At 37.3% G+C, this 25,620-nt stretch overlaps 1 protein-coding gene across 5 annotated transcripts in view; it reads left to right on the top strand.

Annotated features, from left to right (window-relative positions):
* The window catches only part of LOC141554768 (uncharacterized), a 175,768-nt gene that overhangs the window by 131,686 nt on the left and 18,462 nt on the right, over window positions 1–25,620 (top strand). For 3 of the 5 annotated variants that reach the window (XM_074287054.1, XM_074287051.1, XM_074287053.1), the window contains one exon: window positions 25,458–25,571. In XM_074287054.1, the coding sequence (XP_074143155.1) occupies window positions 25,466–25,571 (106 nt within the window). In that variant the 5' untranslated portion in view covers window positions 25,458–25,465. Of the gene's footprint in view, window positions 1–3,454; window positions 3,570–8,714; window positions 9,070–25,457; window positions 25,572–25,620 lie in introns of those variants that run through there. The other 2 variants (XM_074287052.1, XM_074287055.1) reach the window with 2 other exon arrangements.

The following is a 25,620-nucleotide window of genomic DNA, read 5'->3' as shown; positions in this document are numbered from 1 at the left end:
GGCTATATCTGACTTCTTTTGCAATTCAAGAATCATAATAGTTCAAATTTCACTCAGGATTGTAAGGAAATGTTTGTCCATCTGAACTTGCAAATCCTTTTATTTCTATTTTTTTTTTTTTGCATTCCCTTGCAAAATCAGCTGGGTGATATTTGACACCTGAAATTATACCTAACAGCATAAAAAAATGCATTAGCACTTTAGGACAGGAATGATTAACCCAGTATCATTGGAAATCACTTTAAGGTTCCATTCATAAAAAAAAAATATACTTCAACAATATATGCAACAGAACTAATACAAATACAATTTGATAAACTGTTTTGATCCCTATAGGTCAAGTTACATGCAGGATATGTTACACCAGAAGTGGGGAACATCTGGTCCATGAGCTTTGTAAGATCTGATAAATCATTTGCTAAGGCAACAGCAGGCAATAATGAGCTGAAAGCTGGATACAGCAACCTCCTACTGCTTGAGTTCTATGAGTTGATCATTTTGTCTGTCTGCAAACATTGTAAACATCCCATATGGCCCTTGGCAGAAAAAAAGGTTCTGCACCCTGTCTTACATGAATGAATCTTAACAGTACATGCATATCCATATAATGCAAAAATATGCATAATAGCAAGCAAAATAAAAATTAGTAGTGTTGCCAAGAAAAAAAATAAAGCAAAACCACAACAACCAATTTTTCCTCCTACCAGTTACTGGGGTGACTGGACTAGTAGCAGATAGTGCATCCAAAGAGAGATATCACACATAGAGCCAGATAGATACAGAAGGATAGCTACTCGCCTTTCTAGAACATCTAGCCATCATTCTCTTTACTATGAGGTGTCATACTTTGTAAAGCTGTATTATTCTATATCTATCTATATTCATGTTTATCCTTTGGATGTCTTTGGATACACTGATAGAGGTACAAAGATCTATCTTTTCAAGATGCTCTTGAGTTTAGAATCATTTACTGCTTGATTGCTGTACCACTGTATTCTGTTGAAATTACTCCTAAAACCTATAATATATAAATGATTAACTTGTTGAATTAGATAATTAACTCTTTCCTTCATCCAATCAAAAGAATTTCCACCTCATAAGGAGATCATAGAGCATAAACCATCTATTTACATGTTTAAAATTACAATAAGCCTACATACTATAATATAGTATACTATCCATTATACATTGTATTAGTTGAGATAGGGTGTAAAATAGCTTTTCCTCATATTACAAATAGATGTATAATTATAATAAATAAACTTAGCCATAGAGAATAATTCAGAATATGCACCATCTACTCTTCTTTGAAGTAGGTAGGTGATTATGGGCATGAAATATTGCATAAACTATCAAGTATTTGGTTTTGCTGAAATACATCTTTAAAAGAATCTTTGTTACAAGGGATGATCTTCTGGATAGTAAAAGTAAGGATGGATACTTTAAAAAATGGTGATATGTGAACAAAAGATTTCAATAAATATACAATTTTTAAAAAAGTATGTCTGTTCTCTTCTCATTTTTAAAAAATGAGATAAGTATAAAGTATTCTAATAAGAGTTGAATAAATAGAGATAGGGGTTGGAAGTTATAAATATCTACTCAGCTGCTTTTTTCCAGGAGTGATAACTGGGATTTCTCCCCTAATCATACAATAATTTCCCCCTCTTTCAGGTGTATTGAAAATCCATCCCTGAGTGTCTTTAACATTGTGTCACTCTCAGCACAGAATTCTTCTCTCTCTTATATACGTTATGTGTTTAGAATTTTTTAATTTTGGAATTAACTTTTTTAGTATTTTCTTGTGGGTTTGTTGTTGTTCTTTGTAGTACACTGGAGACTATGATTAAAATTTAACTGTGGTAGCTACAAAACCATTGATAGAAGACAATGATTTAGTATTATAAATGTGTAAATATCTTTTCCATTTTTATGTCAATTGTCTGCCTTCCAATTTCATTTTTAAGTGCTTTTGGAGTGATCTGGTTTAACTGAGTCTCATGCCAAGCTTTCTACAAACTTGATTTTTTCTCCTTGCTCTTTTATGAGGTGATAAAATACATAATTTTCCATTATCTTCCTTCCAGGTCCCCTTGTCCCTGAATACTCTTTTCCCTCTGGATTTAGATGACAATGCTATCTATAAATCCTTCTACTTGTCTGACTGCTTCTCTATGAGTGTACACTCAGATTTTGCCTTGGGTTCTTCTCTCTGTCTCTTTCTCTTTCTCTGTATTTTTGTCTCTGCGTGTCTCTCTTTGTCCCTCTGTCTCTCTGTGTGTTTCTTTCTGCATCTTACTTTCTCTTTCTTTTTCTCTTTATCTTGGCTCTGTCTCTTTTTTTCTTTTTCTTTCTCTCTATCTCTCTCTCTGTCTTTGTCTCTATCTCTTGTCTCTAACATCATTGGCTCCAGTGGGTTTTTGTCATCTCTACTCAAATGGCTCCTAGGACTTTCTATTCAACCCTTAGCTCCCTCCTGAGCTCTAGACTTGCATCATTAATTGCTTGATGGATTTTTCAGACTGGATATCTTCTAGGTATCTCAAATTCAATATGTCCAAAACAAAACTTTTTCCTATTATCTTTTTCCCTAAACCCCAAACTTCTTCCAAACTTCCCATTTTTTGTTGCGGATATTATCACTTTTCTAGTCATCTAAATTCCAGACTTCAAGTCATCAAAAGTTCCCCTATCCCATATAGCCAATCAATTGCCATGTCTTGACGATCTTGATGTTTCAGCCACATCTCTTGCATTTGTTTTCTTCTTTCATTTCTCATGATCACCACTCTAGTTCAAGTCTTTGTCACCTGGACTACTATAATTATCTCCTAATTGGCTTCTGACCCAAGATACTCATTATTCCCATCCATCTTCCACACAACTGCCACAGCTGACATTCCTAAGGCACAAATGCAGCCAGGTATAAAAACACCATATTTTATTAATCTAGATTAAATACAAAATTCTCTGTTTAGCATTTATATCCCATCATAATCTAGATGCAATGTAGGTTCCCAGCCTTATTACCCATTACTTCCCTTTGAGAACTCCATGGAAGCTTAGAATTGGCTTTCATGATGTTCCTAACACACAACATTCATTTCCTATTTTTATGCCTTTACATAAGCTGTACCCCATGCTTGGATATTAGTCCATCATTCACCATTGCCTCTTGCAATCCCTAGTTTCCTTCCAAAATCTGCTCAAGTATTATGTCCTATATAAGGCCTATTCTATAGTTTTTTTTTCACAAAATTACTTGTATTTTGTATGTATTCTTATACATGCATATTGTCTCACTTGATATAATGTAAATTCCTTGAAGAAAGGCTCTATTTCATTTTTAATTTGTATTCAGTGACTATAATAATATCTAGCACACAGTATACACTTAATAAATGCTGGTTAATTAATTGTGCTTTCTTTATAGGATTTTGCAAACGAGTTTATATTTTCCCCTGGCAATCCACATTGTTTTTTCCACGTGGCAAGGAGGTTAAGTGTTGGCTGGCTAAAACTCAGCTGGACTCTTTGGACTTCTTGTTGTGATGATGGATTTATGTCAGGTAACATTCTTTAGGAAATGATGATAGGCTATATTAGAGGTGAGGAACCATTTTTCTGCCAAGGACCATTTGGATATTTATAACATCATTTGTAGGCTATACAAAATTTTCAACTTAAAGAACTCAAGCAGTGGAAGATTGTTGTACCTAGCCTTCAGCTTATTATCACCTGTGGTTGCCTTAGCAAATAATTTCATAGGCCTTGTACCAGGGTTGAAGGTTTCCTACCCTGGGCTATACAAATATTTTTTGCTTTATTCAATTCCTTTATTTCATTTTCAATGGCTTTTAAATAACTAGTCTGATTGGAGATGTTTTAATTCTTTGGTATAACAAGTCAATGGAGTGACTGATGAAGATATCTGATTTGGAAATCAGTCCCATATTGTTGACCGGTTGTTTCCTGATTGTTAAGATTTAATCAGTTTCACTTTTATGATGTTATTTGATGTCTTCTGCATTCAGTGCCTTCTGACTCTCTTCTTAAAGAAAATATGATATATAAGAATAAAAGTTCTATTTGGCCTACAGGCTTTTGAACCCTTTTTATTTCTTGAAACAGGTTCCCCCATGTCTCCCTTTGTACTGGAGTCATCTGAGCTAAGCATAACAAAAAAATTCTGTGCGTGGACAGAAGAATTGTGTAGTGAAAAAAAGTAGTCTTACATTCAACCATATAAAATGAAAAGTGCAGAAAAACTTAGTTGTAGAAGAAGAGAAGAAAGGATTTTGGGATGTGTGCATATACTGTGAAAGACTGTCTAATCAATGCAATAGAATACAGTATATTCAAACCTCACCATAAAACTACTAATCTCTTCCTATCACATGCCATTAATTCATTTGTCCATTTTTACCATATTTCTATGGAACTGATGTACCTTGCAAAGACATTTGATATAATGTGGCATTTCTCTGTGAATTCTCAATAAATAATAATTAAAAGACTATGAGGGAACTATAAGTACTTAACAAGCCTACATAAAACTAAAGAGAAGAGACCTTACAGACCTACAGGACTCCACAGGGGAGTTGGAGGCTGTATGGGTGACATGGGTGCTGGCGAACCAGTGGAAAGTGTGATTCCTGCATAGGAGACCAGATACATGAAATCTTAAACTTTTTAGGGATTCCTATACTTTGGACCTTCTTCCTTCTGAGAACAGAAATTTAATTCTCCGTAATAGCCCACTTACGAAAACCCATATAAAGCCATCAAAAGTGAAGCTTTTTAATTTAAAATCAATTCACAAGGGTTCCTTTTTATATATGAGTTTACTCTGGAGATGTGTTTGTTCACACTCATTAGAAAGGAAGAATGCTTTAATAAAGAACACTGACTTTGGAGTCATAGGACTTGAGTTCAAATTCTCACTCATCCATTTACTCTTCTCTGACTATGCTCAAATCACAACCTCTCTGGGCCTCAGTTTCCCCATCTGTAAGGTGAGAGGTTGAACTAGATAATCCCTTCAATCCCTTCCTGTAAACTTTGTGAATTATTTCACTGAGAGTGGGTAAGGTGCAGAGAAACTGTAAGTTTGAATTGGCTGCCTTCTGCCAATGAAAGATCAATAGGTAATGAAGAAAAATGACTTCTGTAATGATCCCGTAAGTCCTGAGGGGAAAATATTCTCTAAAATAGCTACACTCTTTCAGGAAGATTCCTGGTGTAAGGAATGTATGGAGAGTTTCTTCTGCTGTTTTCCCATAACATTAAGTAATAATAGTTCAGTAAAACATCAAGCATTTATTAAGCACCTACTAAGCATTGTACTAGGTTTAGGGCTACAAAGGCAAAACAAACAAACAAACAAAAATAATGAACCTTACTTTCCTAATAGATTTTCCATTGCGGGAAAACAGCATGTACTTATGTCAAAATAAGTTGTTCAAACTTCTTCAGTCATGTCCAACTTTTTGTGACCCCATTTGAGGTTTTCTTGGCCAAAAAAAAAAAAAAATGCTGCTAAGATTTGCTATTTCCTTTTCCAGTTCATTTTAAGACAAGAAAACTGAGGCAAACAGGGTGAAGTGATTTGCTCAGGGTCATACAGCTAGTAAGCGACTGAGGCCAGGTTTGAAGTCAGGAAGATGAGTTTTTCTGACTTCAGGCCCAATACTATCCACTCTCCTCTCTATCCTCCCATGTCAAAATATACCAAAGTACAAAATCAATATGTGGTTAAATGCAGAAAGGCAGTAGAATTGAGGGGGTGGGGAATCAGGAAAGGTTGTGTATGAACTGAGTGTTGGAGAAAGTAGAGATTCTAAGAGAGAGAGGGGCCCATATTCAGATATGAGGGTGGCCAGTGCAGAGACGGGAATGGGAGGTGGAGCCATGTGTGAGGAAAGGAAAAGAGGTCACTTTGTGTGCTGGAATACAATATGTCATAAGCCTAAAAAGGTAAGGTAGAGTCAGGTTGTACGGGAGGTGGATGTGAGAGGTGTCATAGAATTAGAAGAATTTTGTTACTAATTGGATATATGGGCTGCAGGAAAGCAGGGGTTCTGGGGAGGATGCCAAGATTGGGAGATTGGAAGGATGATTAAGGTAGGAAAATAGAATGAATTCTGTTTTGGATATGAGACGAGTCTGAGACAAACAAAACAAGCATAGGGATTTCCTTTTTTTGAGGGCTGATTTATAGAAGGGATTAACTAAGTACCTGCAGCCCAGATCTGGATCAGCCTGACTGACTCAGAAGTCTCTTCAACTGTAAATGTGGCTCTCGGTAGTTCATCTCCAGAAGCTGGGATTGGGAAAACAATTTCTAGAATGTGTTCAGATGCCCTCTTGCTTTTCTTTTAAAATTATCTTTGGGTCAAGATTGTAGACTTTGAGCAGGAAGGGACATTGTAGATCATATAATCCAGGGATTTTTAATCTGAGGTCCATAGATGACTTTTGGAAAGTCCATGTACTTAGATGAGAAAAAAACCATTACATCTTTATTTTAATATAATTAGTTTCCTTTGTAAATCATAAAATTTATTTTATGCATTTAAAAACATGATTCTAAAGAGGCATTCATAGACTTCATTAGACTGCTTGAAGGGTATCATGACACAAAAGTTAAGAACCCCTAAATTCTAATTCAAATCCTTCAACACTTGTTCTAAGAACGTCCATTCTTCCTAGAGTGTTCTCATTATCGCCACTTTTCTTATCACAATAACTCACATTAATATTATGCTTCAAGATTTATAAATCTAGTGGGCATTGGATATTTTTTTTCCTAGTTCTAGGTAGCATGTGAGGAAAACTTGGTTTTCCTTGCCTGTATTTCTACTTTGAATATCACCGGAAGCAGCCCCATATGATTTGAATAATCCTGACCACTTGTTCTGGAAATACTTTTATGATTTGAGAGATCACTGGAGAGAAGTTAGAGAGCTTTGTCAAGCTTTTGAGGGGAAATGCTGAAGTGAATAAGAGACACAGTACTTGATGCTGAGTAAAAAAGAATGTTAGGCTCATTCGAGATACATTTAAACAATGACATGAAGAGAAGACTTGCATCTCTTGCAATAATACAGAAATTGAATGAGCTCCAGTCATACTGAGATGGAAAGCCCACAATATAGGACTTCTCTGTAAAAGGGCTGGAAATGCCACTTTCTACAGGAATTAATGAAGAAGCAATGCCTGCTGGAGTATCGCTTAATGTTGCATGACTATAAATGAATAAATCTGAACAGGTCTCTGGGGAAGAGCTGTTCTTTGAGTGAGGTCCATATTTTCCATGTGCTCTATTTCTTGTATTATATGTATAAACTTTTTCTTCCTTGAGCTTTGTGAAATTACCCAAGTCAGATCAACAAACGTTTATTAAATGACTATTATGTGCCAGGAACTATGTTTAAGTGCTAAGGAATCAAAAAAAGGGGGAAAAACCCCAGTCCCTGCTTTCAAGGAACTCACAATCTTTGTGACAACAATGTACAAACAAGACACATACAAGATAAATTGCAGATAATCTCTGAGGGAAGGCACTAAGAATAAAGAGGCTTAGGAAGAGCTTTTTATAGAAGGCAGGATGTTAGCTGAGACTTTCTCCACAGCAACCCTGAAATGGATTAAGTACAAATATATTATCTTCATTTTATAGTGATTTTTCTTTTTATCGTGTCTACTAGTTGTCAGTCAACATTTGAACACAGATCTCTTTACTCCACATTTAATACTCCATTCATTACTGAACTACCTCCCTTTTACTAAGTCAAATTTAATCATTCTTTCAATGGACTAAATTCCTATTAACCCGAACTTATCTCTATATCTGCTAGAGAAAGTAGGATACAACTGTACTTTAGTCTCAACTCATTATGTTTTAAAATTATCTTGGTACTAAATCATAAAGATTAGGGAATCTTTTTTGGAGATTTTTCAAACAACAAAAAACCCTTTCTTTCCAGGATGGCTTAAATATGTCTGTGTTCAAGAACAGGAGGAAAAAAAAACTAGAAAACCTACTAAGTCCTTCTTCTGGTCCTCAAATTCAGTGAGAGAATAAATGAAGGAAAGGAGAGTGGAAAAGGAAAAAGATGAATAAAAGGATAGGAAAGTCTCTTGGCCACATGGGTGCCAAAGGTTTTTACTAAAATTTTCTGCATCAGCAAATTCAGGCATCTCACTTTCTGGCCTAGATCCCAATGCAGTTGTGGCGTTGAGATCCGCCTCTGGCAGATGTGCCAGGAATACTGCACTGCAGTCATGGATTTAGGGAGGGAAGGAGGCCACGTCCCTGAGTCATGGAAGAAGGAGAGGAGAAACAACTCTACTGTTGTATCTTGTGGTTTTACACAACTCAGCTCAAAAACAAGAAAACAAGCTCCCTAGAAAAAGGGAGGGATTTGGCAGGCCCCCATAACTTCAGGAACATTATGTTCCTTCCAGAGTGTAGTGAATAACGGAAATGGAGGGGCTTAGGGGAGGGGAGGAGCAGACAAAATGACTGGAAACATTTTCCCCCTTTTAAACAAGCTTAGCCTGTAAATTAATATATAAGAAATTCAGGATGATTTATATACACCTAAGACATCTTCATTTATGTAAATGGCCCTTCCCAATCCTCTTAAGTACAATTATTCCCAAAAGTTGCTTGTTTCCAGAGAAAGAAATGGCACAGAACCATGGTCTCGCCTTGAGAATGTGCTGCAATAATATTTAGAAAAAAAATTAACCATGTCTCTTAGGAAAAGGGAACCTGAGCTCTGGTCCTGGCCCCAAGTTAAGGATCTAGTTTTCTCCAGTACAGAGTTTCCTTTCAGTCAATCAGAGGCTATCCTCCCCAAAGGGATCTGACAAAGGGTATTTTTGAGAAGCATCATTGGAGTTTCCTAAGAGATGGGTTGGAGGGGAAGTGACAGTGACGTAAGTTCTCCAGCTGCCTGAAAGGCACAGCTCTTAGTTATTTTAAATAACCAGGGAAGCCGCAGCTGAACCAAATCTGGAGGATGTTTAACATAGTCCTATAGGAGGAAAAAAAGGAACAATGTGAGTAACTTTTTTTTTTTTTTTTTTTTTAAACTGCCGGAAGATTTGCAGTGGAATAGGAAGACTACTATAAATGATTAACCAGAAACAGAGCTAAAACTATTATGAGCCAGCCAAGACTGAGGGAAAAACATTTCCTCAAGATCTCTCCACTCTCCCCTCCCTACCCTCAATCCCTCCAGTTTAAAGCCACCATTCTCCCTTCACCCACCCCAGGGAAGCAAAGGTCTTGGGAGGGGCCTGGGAATTGTGGGCTCTCTGGGTGCTGAATAGATCACTCCAAAGTGGATTCAGAGTTTCAGTATCCAAGGACTGAGGTAGTTCCACCACCCTGTTTGTCATGAGTTGTAGACCCGCCCAGCCAGAACTGGCACACGGGTTGGGCAGGCTGGTATTGGAAAGAGAATAGGATTGTAGGATTAGAGTAGGAAGGAATTTAAAAGCCAATCCCTCTGATTTAACAGGTGGGGAAATTGAGATACAGAGGGTCACATGGGCACTATTTGAACTTTGGTCTTCCTCCAAGAGTTTTTGGCAAGTGAAGTATTTTGGGGACATATAACTCAGAGGTGTCAGGGGCTAGATCAGACGGAGATGTCAAAATTTAAAAACAGAGTAGGGAGAGATGTCTTTAATATTTGGGAGATCTGTGTTTCTGAAACTAGGAACCTCGATTCAACAGCTTCAAATACACCAGACAGTCTCTTTCTTCCCGGCTTCCTATGAACCGCTGGGCTTTTGCTTGTTTGGGGAGGACAGCCTGGGCAATTTTCTTAAGTAGTTCTGGGTTCAAGGTTATGAGAAACAAAGTGGAAATGGAGGTGCCGGGTAGGACACTTCTCAGCTAGCTTTCCCTTATGTTCTAGGCTAGGGTTGCATAAGAGAATATGAATAAATTCCAGGGATATTTAAACAGCTGAGAATCCTCTGAATATTACCTCGATGAGACAATAGACAGAATACCTTATACATTCACACACACACACACACACACACACACACACACAGAAATACACACACAAGGACATTCACATTCTTCAACCTCATCAATTAAAAGACATGATTGAATTTAGCTTCTAGTCTAGAAACAGGTTTGCTCTATTGCTTAAGGCACTGAGAAGGGGGTATGTTTAAAGTAGGCAGCAGATAGGAATGTCAAGATTGGGATTTTCTGTTTCCCAGAGAACATCCTCATTTCTGGTGAGCTCTCAAGGACCCTTGGAGCATCTGCCCCAGGCTCTTGGACCATTCCTGATATTCAGCCAGGTTGGATGTGCCCAGAGTACCAGATTGCTAGGTCACAACTGGGGTTTTCAGAGATTAGTGCCCTCCTGGGTGAAGTAACCAGGAGCCTACGTGTTGAACTAGCAAGGGCTCTTCTCTGAAGAAGTTCAGCCTACTTAGCTTTATGTCCTTCTCATCTTTCTGAATCTGATTGAAGTCTTGTGAGAGAAACAGAAGAGAAGGAAAGGGTAGCTAGGTGGTGTGGTGGTTAGAGTGTCAGGTCTAGTCAGAAAATCCTAAATTCAAGTCTGGTCTCAGATTCTAAGTACCCGTGTGAGCCTGAGCAAGCCACTTAATCCTGCGTGCCTCTGTTTCCTCATCTGTAAAATAAGCTAGAGAAGGAAATGAATGGTAAACCACTACAGTGATCCAAATGGGATAATGAAGAGTAAGAAATGACTGAACAACAGAAGAGAGAGGGATCAAAGGAGATAATATTTGTAAAGCTCTTAACACAGTCTCTGGCCCATAGTAGGCATATAATAAATGCTTGTTCCCTTCTCCCTTTATTAGATAATGGTCCCACAGCAGAGATTTAGTTAAGTGCTTTATTAAGCATTAGTTAAGGACCCATTGTGTGCAAGGCAGATATGTATTTACTGCTGTAAGAACTCTGGACATATTTTTCTTTTCATTTCAATTGACCTTATAAACCAAATATTGCTCCGTTAAACTTATTAAAATTTTTTTTCAATTAAGAGAATTTTACTTTTTCTCCCTACCTTCTCTGTCACCCATTGGGAAAAAAGGAAAAATTGTTATATTCAAATTGTCAAGCAAAACAAATTCTTTTATCAACCCTGTCCAAAAATACATGCCTTATTCTGCACCCCCAAGTCTATCACTTCTGTGCCAGAAGATGGGTAGAAAGTTTCCCTAGAAGTCCTATGAAATTGGTCATTGTGCTGATCAGCATTACACTCCATTAAGTAACAGTCACATGCACCCCAAGTCAAAGACCAAATACAAGGACTTTCTGAGCCAGAGATAAATGTCTCAAAATGAACAGTGCTCACACTTTTAGGGACCCTCAAGGTTAAGAGCATGAGTAGAGTTTTATAAAGTAATCAAATGGTTGATATTGAAGTGACTGGGGAATGTATGGGTTTCAAATGTCCTCTTGTGTGCTTGACACAGAAGACCTTTACTGGTCTGGAATATAATACTGTCATGGATGTTTGTTAATGGCCCTTGGAGTGATATAGGATTTGTTCAGCCATTTCCCTAGAGGCATTGTTATGCTTAATCTCAATGGCACTTGTCGTTAAATAACTAGGTTGCCTTTGCCCTGGATTATGGTTTGTAGACTTTGGTATCTACCTGGGAACTACTGGCTTGGATGACTAGAGAAAGTGAAAGTTATGGAAAAGATATTTTTAAAAGCGTTTAGAAAGTTTTTCTCTGGAAATTTACAGTAGGAAATAAAAATATAATACAATCATGGTTTCATAGAATTTTATATGAAAAACAGCCACATATTTGTGCCATATGGATCAAATATGCTATAACTTTCTAATACTAAGCCCATTCTAGACTAATAAATTAATATTATGTAATGTATATTTTTTCCAATTCTTTATCTTGTTAAATGAGAGTCTGAGATCCAATTTTGAACTCAGATTGTCTGACTCCAAGGCTGATGCTTTATCCACTGTGCCATCTAGCAGCCCAGATGGCTCTGGAGTGGAAAGTGAGGCAGTCCTTGCACAACTTTCCCTCACTCAAATCTAATTCACTTGCATGTCATGGTTTTTCCCTCCTTTTGATTTTAACTAGAAATTTAAAATAAAATTGATTTCATTTTAATATTCAAAACATAGAAACTTTACAATTTTGCAACTCTTGTTGCCTAAAAATATAAGAGCAACTTAATTGCTTAATTTTATTTATTTCAATTTTAATATATACATTTAATACTTCAAAACATAAAAATTTTGTAATTTCATCCATGTAAATTCATCTTTTGGTCTGAGTAGATCACATCTACTCTGATATTTAGGGGATTGCTGTGGCAAAAAATTGCCCCATTTGGCCAACTCTTAACTTAGTTTGGTTTTCAGACAAGAGATGTGCTTCTAATCTGGTCAGTACTCAGAACTTTTCAGTATAGTATAACATGCTAGAGCTAAGGAGCTGATGTCGTGAACAGAACACTACCCTTGGGGCTAAGAAATTGTGGTTGGATAATTTTCAGTGTTGTCTGACTTTTTGTGACTCCATTTGAGATTTTCTTGGCAGAGACACTGATGTGGTTTGCCATTTCCTTCTCTAGTTCATTTTACAGATGAGGAAACTGAGGCCCACAGAGTGAAGTGACTTGCCTATGGTCTTACAGCTACTAAGTGTGTGAGGCAGGATTTGAACTCCTGGATAAGTCACCTCTTTCAAACTCAGTTTCCTCCTTTGTGCAATGAAAATAACAAAAGCACCTATCTCCCCCTGGGGTATCTATGAGGATCAAATCAAATCTTATCTGTAGAGTGTTTTATAAACTTTCAAATGCTATAAATGCTGGCTCTTCCAACCATAATTGTCCTTTCTTTCCATGACCTTCAAGAACCCAGGGTTACCTCCATGCCCCACTGACAATAAATCATGAGGCAGTTTTTGGGTGGTTACATTTTGGAGTAGGTATCCTCCAAAGTTTCTTCCATACCTTTTGTGAAATATGAATATGAGAACATTAAATATTTACAAAGAGAGTAACAAGCCTGTTTTCTAGTTTATAAATACTGATTTTTTAAAAAATCAGTATTCAAAAAATATTACTAACTTTGTAAAAAGGCCTCTTATTGCCCATGGGCCACAAAAGCCCTTAATCTGCCTCTGGTCTGAGTTATTAACTAAATGGCTGAGCTAATAGATATTTTAGTTAAAAATCTAGATAATAAAATAGCTCTCTGACCTGGGAGAATTAGACAAAGAGAGCATAATACCTAGCATAAAGCCCGGGCCCAAGGCAATTACTGAAGGGCAAAACATGAATTGGTAATATCATCTTAATATTTTGCAAATATCCATTGTTTGTTTTTCTTATAATATTTTAGGAAATATAAACTGTATAGCTTCAGGTAGGAATTCACTGAGAGGTACATGATACAATAATTATGTTCTTGGTCAAACACGTCTTGTTTCTGGGCCTGATTTTTCTCCACCTATAATAGGAAGTGTGAGGGCAAAATGAGGGGAGCTAAGCTTCCAGCTCCAGCATTTCCAGAGGAAACTTGCTAAAAATCTGAATTAAAACAAAATATAATACTGAGTCTAGAGGATAATGATTTGCATTAACTAAGACTTAGTTGCTTTCCAAGAGAATCTGCTGTCCACATGTAGCTTATTATTTGGAAAATAGGTCATCTTACACAAATTTACTTTGTGGGACTTTTCAGGAATTCCAAAGCTGCCTAACATCCTGAGGCTCTATGCCAAGTAATATTGCTAACCTACCCAAACTGTCTTGTGAATGATTAACAAACTTCCACTCAATCATATTTCACTCCATCCCAGTAGCTATCATTATTTGAAGTCCCATTTTTTGTCTCCCATTCCCCCAGATCCTCCTTTAAAGCTCTCCACTCCTTCCTTCTTAGTGTACTTTCTTTCTTTTTTTCTTTTATTTTTAAAAATTTATTTCAAAATATAAAAACAAACAAAATAGAAAAAGAAAAAATGTCCATGCACACAGCAGAACATAAGCTCATTCAAAATATGAGACAATAAATTTTCATTTCAAGAAAACCTATATAATACATACTATACATTATGTTCAGAGCTATCTATATTCTCTTTTCTTCCTTTTGGTTTTCTTCTCTGTTCTGCACTTTTTTCCTTATTCTTTTCCCCTTTTCCTTCCCCACTTCTCCCAAGAAGGCTACAATTAAGCATAGATGTATTTACACACACCTACATATATGAACATATAAATATATATATATGTACACATGCACATACATACATATCTACACATATATGCCCATGTACATTCATATAAATCATATTCTTATTTGTCCTCTGTTTCTCTAGAGGTAGATAACATCTTCATAAGTCCAAGTTTTTTCATATTTTTTTAATTCAACCAATTCATCATTGCCTACACCACAGCAGTATTCCAACCTCAAACTGTCTAGTTATTTGAAATAATCTAAAACAATATTGATTATGTGGCAGACAGTGTAATTTCCCTATTTTTCTCTTTTGATTAAATCTATTTTAGCTTTAATTTTGATGCATTTTTAAGTCACATCTGGCTTTCCCTATGCCTGAAATATTCTTCCTTCTCATCTCTACCTCCCATCTTCCCTGGCTTTCATGGCTTCTCAGAGGATTATTTGAGATAAGGTTGTTTGTACCTTTAGTACAGGGGCCTAGGTCATGGTTCCAGATGGGAGGAGAGTGCTTGTGGTCACTCATGTATCAGAGCATAGGACAGGAGAATGGTGACCATGTGAGGACTTGCAGACCCCAGAACTAGCTCTGAAAAAAAAGCACCTTGCAGGGATGAAAGTGTCTCTTGGAGAAGGTGGAGGAAGATGAGGCTGGAGATATTTGCTCTGTCTGCCTTGCAATCCTACACAACTACAGCCTCTCGCCACATATAGTCCCTCTCTTCGCTTGGGGCTGTGTCCTTAAAGTGGGTGATCTGTCCATAGGAATAGATTATATTTTTAAGATATTTGGGGGCTTGAAGGCTAGATTTTTTTCCCTAAAAGTACAATTTACTTTTTGTCCTGTGCAGTCTTCATTGATATTTTATTGAAACAGAGTTCTGATGAAAAAAGGGGGAGCTTTTAAAGAAAAATAATGATTTTATAGAAGTCAGTTTATTCTATGGGCTGGTCCATTGTTTTTCAAATGGGCTACTAGACTACTCCTTAATTTAGAAAGGCCAAAGGTTACTTCATTCCAAACCATGGCGGTCCTCCTGACTTTTGTCTTGCCTTTGGACTTACAATGAATTGTGGTGGAGAGTGATCCTATACAACAAATCCAATTTACATTCAAGTCATCACCTTCATAATGTCATTGATCCTCTTTGAAGATAAAGGTCAAATAACAACAATCGATCGCATAAAATGAGGAAATATATTTAGTCTAGACTCTTACCTCATAAACCAGGAGAATTGTTTCACCCAAGGTAAACATTATTGGGGGAGGAGAGTGGTGATGGCAGAGGGAATTAATCCCTTTCTTGGTGAAATCATACCAAGGAGAGGACCCATCTCTCAGACAATTTTGTCTACTACTCTTTGGGAGGTGAGAGGCAAAGTTGGGTCTGAAAGAGGGGTACCCTGAGGAAAAAGGGTAGCAGACTGAGGATGGTTTTACCTTATAGCCATATGGATCAGTGAGAGGCTGGCACAGGGTAAGGAACAGATCTCAGAGAGCATAGATGTTTTAGGTGAATCCACATGTGCTTACCCACATGTCAGTTCTTGGAGAAAAGCCCCATTTGAGTCTGTTTTCTATCTTCCATATCTGTAAGCCCAGAATATTGGCTATGCTTGGAACATCAGTCCTTAACTTGGGAATAGATTTCAGGGAGTTTGTAAAATTGAATAGGAAATAATCAAATATTTATTTTAATATAATTTGTTTCATTTTTAATCCTATGCATTTTATTTCATGCATTTAAACATATTATTCTGGTACTGGGTTCACAGGCTTTCTTAGACTGCCAAAGGAGTCCATGGCTTAAACAAGGTTAAGAATTTGTGGTTTAGAGGCAAAGGGATGGGACCAGAGTTGGAGGGTGGGAGGAGGAGGATATAAAGTAGGCAGTTAGAGCACATAGAACTATTTTATATGCATATATAGAGAGTATATAATACAGTAGGGATACCTGTTAATAACAATTTTCCTTGTAAATGCACGTATTCTTAATAGCAGAAAATTTTGTTCTTGACATGTTAGTGTTTTTTTTGTGATATCAAGTTGCAACACAATGAATGACCAAGAATTAAAGAGGAGTGGGAGAGCTGGCTGGGTTTGATTAGAGGAAATTATATGGCATTTTCAATATTCTAGCACAGATTTGTTGTTCAGTCAGGTCAGTCTTGTTTGACTCTTTGTGACCCTATTTAGGGTCTTGGCAAAAATACTGAAGTTGTTTCCTTCTCCAGCTCATTTGATAGATAAAAAAAACTGAGGGTGAAATGAGTTGCCCAGCATCATATAGTTAGTAATGATATATATCGAATATAGCATATTGAACACATCTAGATGTTCTTCCTATACACAAGTACACACACAAACGCATCTCTCTAATATCAATATTCTTCTGGCAATGGAAATCATGGAACAGGACAATTTTTGAAGAATCAAAATTGTGGCGTCCCAAAGGACGCCAAAGGAGAGATCCAGTGAGGCTGTTGGCCAGTGGGGCCACATTGCTAATTATGACTTACATGGAAAAGCTGGTGTGAGGATGTTATTTGTCACAGATATGGCCTCATCATACTGTAAATGATGGATTATAGATCTGGAGCCCAGTGTTCAAGTGTCTATGAAATATTAAAAAAGTTACAGGAAGGTCGTTAGTTATATTCTCTCTGCAAGATTTATAGAATGACATGAATCAGAATTACATGAGATGAATTAAGAGCTAATAATAACAGCTAGCATTTATTATCTCATTTGATCCTCACAACAATTCTGACAGGTACATGCTAGCTATTATCATTCCCATTTTATAGCTGAGGAAACTGAGACCTACACAGGTTAAGTGACCTGCCTGGGGTGTCTGCCTTGTTTAGATCTGACATTATGCCATTTCAGTTGTGTCTGACTCTGTGATCTCATCTGGGATTTTTTTTTGACAAAGATACTGGAGCAGTTTGCCTTTTCCTTCTCTAGCTCATTTTACAGTTGAGGAAACTGAGGCAAACAGAGTTAAGTGCCTTGTCCAGGATCGCATAGCTAGTAAGTTTTTGAGGCCATATTTGAACTCAGGTGTTCCTGATGCTACACCCTCTACTCTGTCCATTGAATCATATAAATTGCCTTGTAAAAAAAGTCAGGATCAGCTCTCAATTTGTTTCTTTTTTCTTTTTTAAATACTATTTTACTTTTCCAAATATACACAAAGAGAGTTTTCAACATTCAGTCTTGCAAAATCCTTGTGTTACAAATTTTTCTTCCTCTTTCCCTTTCTTCCCCAAGACAACAAGTAATCCAATATAGGTTAAACATATGCAATTATTTTAAAAAAACCCATATTCATCATGCTGTGGAAGAAAAATTAGATCAAAAGGGAAAAAATAAGCAAACAACAATGGTGATAATATGATACTCTGACCCACTTTCCTCTGTTCTTCTCTCTCTAGATATGGTCAGGACTTTCCACCACAAGTCTATTGGAATTGTCAAGTCCCAATTTGTATCTTTAGGGGGATATACTAATGAGATTACACAGTCATGAAAAGGTCCATGTTACCATGAAGATTCAGAAAATCATAGGAATTATGGTTGAAAGGAATCTCATATGAAAATCCAATCCAACTCTGTTATTTTACAGATTAAGATAATGGAGATCATGGTTTCATAAATTCAGAATCGTTAAGGACCTCAATGACTATCAAGCTCAGTCACTTCATTTTCTATACAGTGCACCTCTAATCTATTTGATTCTCTCCCCCACCTTGCTCTTACCCCAATGATAGCCCAATTTGGCAGAATACAGGTTGGGTCTTCAGGACCCAGGTTTAAGGTACTCTGTGGGTCAACTTATTCTCACCAGCCTCCTCTAGCATGCTTGGGATTGCAGTCAGTAGATAACAATTAGTTAAAAACAAAGGCATTTACTGAGAGCATTTTAAGAATAATAGCAAAAAAATACCCTTTCTCCCTTGGAAATGTGCTCTTCCCCATAAATCTATGGCCCATTCTTCCATAAATACCCACAGCATCAGTGACAAATGGGGACACATACACAGCATATACAGATAGGTATTGGACAGAGAAGACCAATAACAGAGGTCAGTCACATCTGAGGGATCTATCTGATGCCCTTTCTCTTATTGAGGGATCCGATCATCATGCAGGTCTCTCATTGCTGTAGCATTTCTGGCGGGCAGGTCCATTAAAGGGCCTGTCCCTCTGCACAGTTTGGTTCCCAGCTGCCAAAGGTCACGTTCCTTAGAGCCATCTTGATTGACTGACTTTGGACCAGCTCAGTGTTAAAGCAGTGACTCCTACTAAGGGAGTAGCTACTTTGCAAAATGTTCTGTGGTCAGTGTGGATTGTTGGAGGGGAGTGAGGGAAGGAGAGAAGAGAAATCCCCTCCCCCTTTGTAGCCCTATGGTGGAGAGAGAACAAGGCAAGGGTCATAAAATCGATTTCCTCTTAAATGTTGAGTTCTTTTTCCAAGGTTGGCCCTGTTCCCTTTCTTTGATTGTTGTCTTCCTAGAGAGCATGTCCTGCTTTTTATTTTTTATTTTTGGCAACATTACAATCATTTCATTTGACAGTACAGTATGCTAGTAATGACAAAGCAAGAGAAAATAGAAATCTGAGACATGCAGATTTCAAAAATATGTAATATCCAAAAAGCTCCTTCTCTATTAAATCATGATAATGAATATTTTTATTTAAGACTTAAATGCCGTAAGAAAAAAATGTCTATTCACAATAGAACTACCAAAAAACCTATTGTATACAAAGCTCATTCTTTATTACATATGGCTTGTTTTTTTTTTATAAAAAAAAAAAGCTATCTAGGGCATCCCAAATTTTAGTGTACTTTTCTATTACTAAAAGCTTACACCTCCAGTAATAATGACAATAAAATAATTAGCTATTATTTTTATTATCATTATTACTGAAGTTTTATATATTTTTTTCATATAATACTATGTGCCAGATACTGTGTTAAGCATTTTAAAATTAATATCTCATTAGATCTCATTTAAATTCAACAATGCTACTTTCAAAACTGTACTGTTTGTATATATTTCCTTTTGTTCTTTTCTATGCTTTTCTTTTTGATATTTCAGTGACTCCTTTTTCTTTGTTTTCTTTTGGAGAGATGACATTATCAACAGATTTCTCCCCTGCCTCTACTCCCATCAATTGAAATAAGAGAAAAATAGATCTTATAATATATTTGGAAAGTCAGGCAAAACCCGACTCATATATTAACCATGTCCAGAATTTCATGTGTTTTTCTGAATCTAAGTCCATGATCTGCTTGCTTCCTTCTCAGTCTTCCCGAACTATGGTTGGTCACTCTGTCTTGCCTTTTAAAGGCCTCCCAGAAGCTCATCCTGTCTGTCATACACCACCCATTAGCTAGCTACTTCTTCCTTGCATTAAGGAGAACTTTACATATCATAGCAAACTGTAGAGGGTATTTGTACTTTATTTTAGCTTCTTGCTGTTAGTGATTTGTCTCCTTTTCATAATTATATCAACTTCACTGAGGAGTAATCAAACTGATGCAATGGTCCTCAAACTTTTAAAGTAGGGGGCCAGTTCACTGACCCTCAGACTGGGGAAGGCCCAACTATAGTAAAAACAAAACCTCACATTCTGTCTCCATCCTTCAGCCCATTTGCCGTAACCCGACGGCCACATAAACGTCCTCAGCGCGCTCCATCTGGCCCACAGGCCGTAGTTTGAGAACCCCTGGATTAGGGGGGTTCTGATGAGCTCCTTCCCTCTGCCATTCCCATCCAACATGCATATAGATCAGAAAACTGATACAAGGAAGGCTAACCTAACTCTTAAGTAACTCATTAGAATGGTGATAGTGCTGATGATGTCATGTTCAAGCCATTTCTCCTTGTAAGTCTACAGTGACCATGTTTTCCAAAATAGGATTCATAATTTTTTTATTGTTATTTTTCTTCAGAATTTTAAAAAAATATTTAATATTTTCCCCCAGTTACATTCAAAACTATTTTTTTAACGTTTGTTTTAAATTTTTTTTTAGTTCTAGGTTTTCTCTCTTAATCCCCACCACAATTAAGAAACCACTTGTGAAGGTATGCAAAACATTTCCATAAAAGTCTAGTTGTGAAAAAAAAACATATATCTCCCACCATAAAGAAAATGAAAACTCCCAAGAAAAATTAAATTAAAAGAGAGAGAGAGGGAGGGAGGAAGGGAGGAAGAGAGAGACAGACAGAGACAGAGATACACACACACAGAGACAGAGGTAGGAAGAGAGAGAGAGACAGAGACAGAGAGAGAGACAGAGAGAGAGAGAGAATGAGAATGAATGCTTCAATCTGTATTCAGATATATTTGGTTCCTTCTCTGGGTATGGATAGGATTTTTCCTCATCAGTCCTTCAGAGTAGCTGTGTATGGTTGTATTATTGAGAATAACAAAGTCACTCACAGCTGATCATCCCAGAAAATTGCTATTACTTTGTATACAGCACATTTCACTTTGCTTGAGATATGGAGGACTTTCTGGGATTTTTTTTTCCTGAGAGCATCCTGCTCATCATTTCCCATTGAACAATATTATTTCATCATAAATACACACCATAGTCTATTGAGCCATTTCTCAATTAATGGACATTCCCTCAATTTCCATTTTTCCCCCTGACAAGAGAGTTACTAGGAATATTTTTTTTGTACATATAGATATTTTTCTTTCCCCCCCCCAAATTTATTTTGATATTCATGCCAAATAGTGGTGGTGTTATATCAAAGGATATGTTTGAATTTATAGTCTTTTGGGCACAGATCCTATCTTCTGATCATTTATCAATTGGGACATGGCTCTTATTTTTTATAAATTTATCTCAGTTCCTTCTGTGTTTGAGAAATAAGGGCTTATCAGAGAAAACTTACTTTGAAAATCATTTTACAATTACTACTGCTAAATCCCTTTCCCCCCATTTATCCTGTTTTTCCTGTCCCTTCTCAAAAGTGTTTTAATACTGACCAGTCCTTCCTCATCTTTTTTTTTTTTTTTTCCTCCCGGCACTTTTTTTTTTTTTTTTGCCTGAAGCTGGTAGGAGTGTTCCTACCCTACTGTAGCTGTAAGATCTAGTGTGCTGACTGGGGGTGTGATGCTGACCTGGCTGTGCTGAAGGGACCTGTCCTGGGATTGCGTGCTGGTTCCCCATCCTGGTGCCATAGACCTTCTCCACTGACCTTCCAAGTTGTGTTCCCTGGTGTTCTCAAGGCGAGAGGTTTCTGCTGACCTTTGATGTCTCAGAACTGAGAGATCTGGAAGCACCAGTACAGCTGGTGACTTAGAAGGGTCAGATCTTGGTCTGGTGTGGGGCTGCACTGGTGTGACCTGCAACAGGACTGCACACTGGACTCCCACCTTAATGTCACAGACCTTTTCTGCTGACCTTCTAAGTTACCTTCTGCTGGAAAAGGTTCTACTCCATCTTTTTGGGTGTTCTGATGCTCTAAAATTTGTTTAGAGTCATTATTTAAAGGAATTTGGAATGGTTTGGGGGGGAGGTTGGGCAAATTCCTGCCTTTGCTCCACCATGTTGGGCCCACCTCCTGTGATTTTTTTTAACTTCCTATTGTAAGTCAATCAGTACTTGGGAATTAGTCCATGTTTGGTTGTTGCTTAGTTGTTTCTGACAATTCATGACCACTTTTGGGGTTTTCTTAACAAAGATATTAGAGTTATTTGCCATTTTCTTTTCCGGTTCATTTTTACAGATGAGGAAACGGAGGCAGACAGGCTTAAGTGACTTGCTTAGGGTCACACAACTAGGAAGTGTCTAAAGCTGGATCAGGTCTTTCTGACTCCAGGCCTGGAATTCTACTTACTTTAGCTGACCCTTTGTAATTAGCATGGCCATGGAAAATCTGGCTCATGGTACAAATCAGAAAAGCCCCTTTTTAAAATATAGTATTCCAGGGGCAGCTAGGTGGTACAGCGGATAGAATACCAGCCCTGAATTCAGGAGAACCTGAGTTCAAATGTGACCTCAGACACTTAACACTTCCTAGCTGTGTGATCCTGGGCAAGTCACTTAACCCCAATTATCTCTGCAAAATATATATATATATAGTATTCCAAAGCCAGTACCAAAAGTTAAAGAAAATCCTCCTTTTATGCTAAAAAGAACAGCAACTTCCTTAAAATGACCAAAGTCCTCCCCTCTGAAAAAAAAATAGAACATTATTTAAATTAACCACTTTGGCACTGAACATAATAGCTGATGGTTACACAATATTGTAAGGTTTGTAAAGTGCTTTACATACATTATCTCATGTAAGCCTTATAATACCACTGTGAAGTAAGAACTACCTGAATTTTAAAGATAATCTAGTCCAACCACCTCATTTAAAGATGAGTTGCCAGGAGCCTAAATGATTTACCGGAGGCCACACACTCTATCCACTGCTCCAGACTGTTCAGCATGTTTTTGGTATTTATCCTTCCTTCTTGAAGAAGACTAACGATATCAGAAAAGTGATGTCTTTTCTTGTGAGTGAACTGGATTTAAGTGAGGCAGAGCTTGCAAAGTCATGAGCCTCACTCTTTCTTCCCTAGTCTTTTGAGTCCATGGCAAGATATAAGTCAAGATGATTGGTGATGGTTCAGCTGTTCTACATGAACTGAATGGTGTACACAGTGCTGACCTTCCTGAGAATTAAGTTGAGCCATGTTATTCCCTTGGAATGAGTAGGGAAGGACCATAGTCAGCTTCTTATGATACTAACCTTCTTAGATGACTCAATAATTCAAGCCCAGCTTGATCCCGTATTTTACCTGCTGTTGGTATCACTATTGGTTGGAAAACAAAGGAGAACAGTCTACTCACCCCATCTCTCCTCCTCATCACTATGGAAAAAGAATATTCAGGATACAGATGACCATTGCTACCTTCAGAATCCTGGGAACAAATTAGTTAAAATTAGCCCACCCACAAAATACCCCTTCTGTCTGCCTTTAGGAAAAGGGAAGCGAAAAGACAGCATTAAGTATGTTCATTTCCTTTTTGGTCACTTTCCCAAACACTCGTGCCATCATGTTCTTTTCTTGGTTTTCTATACTTAAGATAGTTTATAATATCACTTCTGTCACATTTTTGGCTCTCAAAATGCTTTGCCTAAAAGAATTGCTTGCCCAGCCAGAATAGAGAAGATACCTTTTTGGGGAATTGAACTTTTCAAAACAATTAGATTATCTCTTCCAGAAGTATAAGATTCATGTCCCCTAGTGAGAGGAGGCAGTGTTCCATGTTCTCTATTTCCAAATATATTTCATCCACATGGTTTGCAGCAGGGCAATTTTTTTAATATGTTCTAAGGAGATCTCCATTTTAATCTTCAAAATCTTCAAGTCTCAGAAAACCAAAACTACTATTGATTTTCCCTTCCTCACTCTAGCATTCCTAGATTTTTCCAAGCTTTTCTGAAACAAAGAATGCTTGAGGGAGTGAAAGAGAGATTCTGAAAGAGAAGGAACCTATTCACACCCAGTAGATTTCCAAACTTTGCTAGCAAGGGAACTTAACAGCTAGCCAAGGAGAGAAAGATAAGACACTTCCCAGTGATCTTAAGACTGGGAAGGTTTTTCTAAGGCATTTACAGTTGGAGTTAAGGAACAGGGGAATTCTGGGCAAATCTGTGGTCTTAAATTCTTTGCAAAATATTTTTTTTTTTGAGAAACTGATGGTAACAAAATGCCATTTCATTTTTCTGAGTGATGAAAACTCTTCAGTAAGCAGGACTGGTCTGTCTGAGAAGAAGATGGAAACATTGTTTAGAGAAGCCTGCTATGTATTCAGTCACTTATTCACAGGGAAAAAGGATGTGCAAGCTCAAAGGGCTGAGGAAGCTGGCCTCTGTGCATTTAACATTCACCCCTGCTTATGGGTGTTCAGGAATGGGAAAAAATTCATGCTTTGGAAGGCAGCCAGTGGAGAGGAAGCTTCCCAGAGAGGTGAGAGGTGTTTGCTCTCAGTGGCTCTGACTTCTCTTTGGAGCCTCTAGATTTGAATGCAACCATCTCCATCAGCACTGGTGCTGAGAAAAATAGAACGAATGAGGGTGATCCTTAAAAAGTGAGTAAATGGCTTGACTCCTGTCCCACAAAAAGCTTTCTTCATAGCAACCTGGTAGCAAAGGAATACAAATATTATGTCTGTTTCATAGATGAAGAAGGTAAATGGTTTGCCCAGCATCACATAGCTAGTAAGTATCAGAGGCAAGGAGAGATCAGATCTTCTAGCTCTAGACTAGAATTCATTTAACTGTTATGGTGTCTTTCCCTATAATTGTGAAAAAATAATTTTAAATACTCTTGATATCTCCTCAAAATGTTGCAATGTAGATATATTTCACTTGCTCTAATAGAAGAGATTCTGAAAACTTGTTTTAGAAATCATATTTTAAATTCAATGAAACTTATTATTTTAAAGAACATTAAGAGGGTCTATGTGTAAGAGGGTAATTTTATTTTATTTTTTGAGGCTGGGGTTAAGTGACTTGCCCAGGGTCACACAGCTAGGAAGTGTTAAGTGTCTAAGACCAGATCTGAACTCGGGTCCTCCTGAATTCAAGGCTGGTGCTCTATCCACTGCTGCCCCCTTAGGTAATTTTATTTTATATTGAAAATTATTCTCTAGTTAATTTGGTTTTTAAGTTTGCACTTTCTGAGTTCAAATTTGAACTCAGATACATATGAGCTATATGACCTGGGTAAGCTTTAGTTTCTTCAACTGTAAAATGGGATTAAAAAGAACACCCACCTCATAGGGCTCAAATAATATTAACAAAGCATTAAATACAGTGTTGGACAAATATTAGACGCTTAATAAATACTTGTTCCTTTCCTTTCTTTCCCCTCATACATTTTCTATGGATTGAGAATCAGAGTATACTTTTGACGTATTCCTCCCAATGGACGCTCCTTCAGATATGTACTTCCTCAAGTTTTGTACATTTTATAGGGTACATGGGCTCCCTCGGATTCTGCCCCCCAAGGTTAACTCCAAGCAGGAATGATGGTCCAATTTAGCATGAATGGCTCTTGTCATTTCGACAGATCATCGAAAGTCTTTTAGGAACAGCTCATCTGCCTCCTCCTATGAGCATGGGAAACTGACCTGGGTGAAATCATAGTGTGATGCCAATGACACTGATCCCATGTTCTTTTCTGACTTTTTTTTTCAGTCTCCAAAATGTCTACACACAACAAGGCCAAAATTTTCTTAATTTCTTTGAGTATGGTCACTTTTGTGGTTATGGTGGTGTTGAATGGTGCAGCGGGTTCTGGAGCATTCAAAGGTAGGTATTTAGCTTTTATAGAAAGTTTCTATAGTTATCCATGTCACAG

Source organism: Sminthopsis crassicaudata, chromosome 2, assembly GCF_048593235.1.
Source record: "Sminthopsis crassicaudata isolate SCR6 chromosome 2, ASM4859323v1, whole genome shotgun sequence".
NCBI classification, from domain to species: Eukaryota; Metazoa; Chordata; class Mammalia; order Dasyuromorphia; family Dasyuridae; genus Sminthopsis; species Sminthopsis crassicaudata.
Note: the sequence above shows the minus strand (reverse complement) of the source record. Positions and strands in the feature narration are given on the sequence as shown.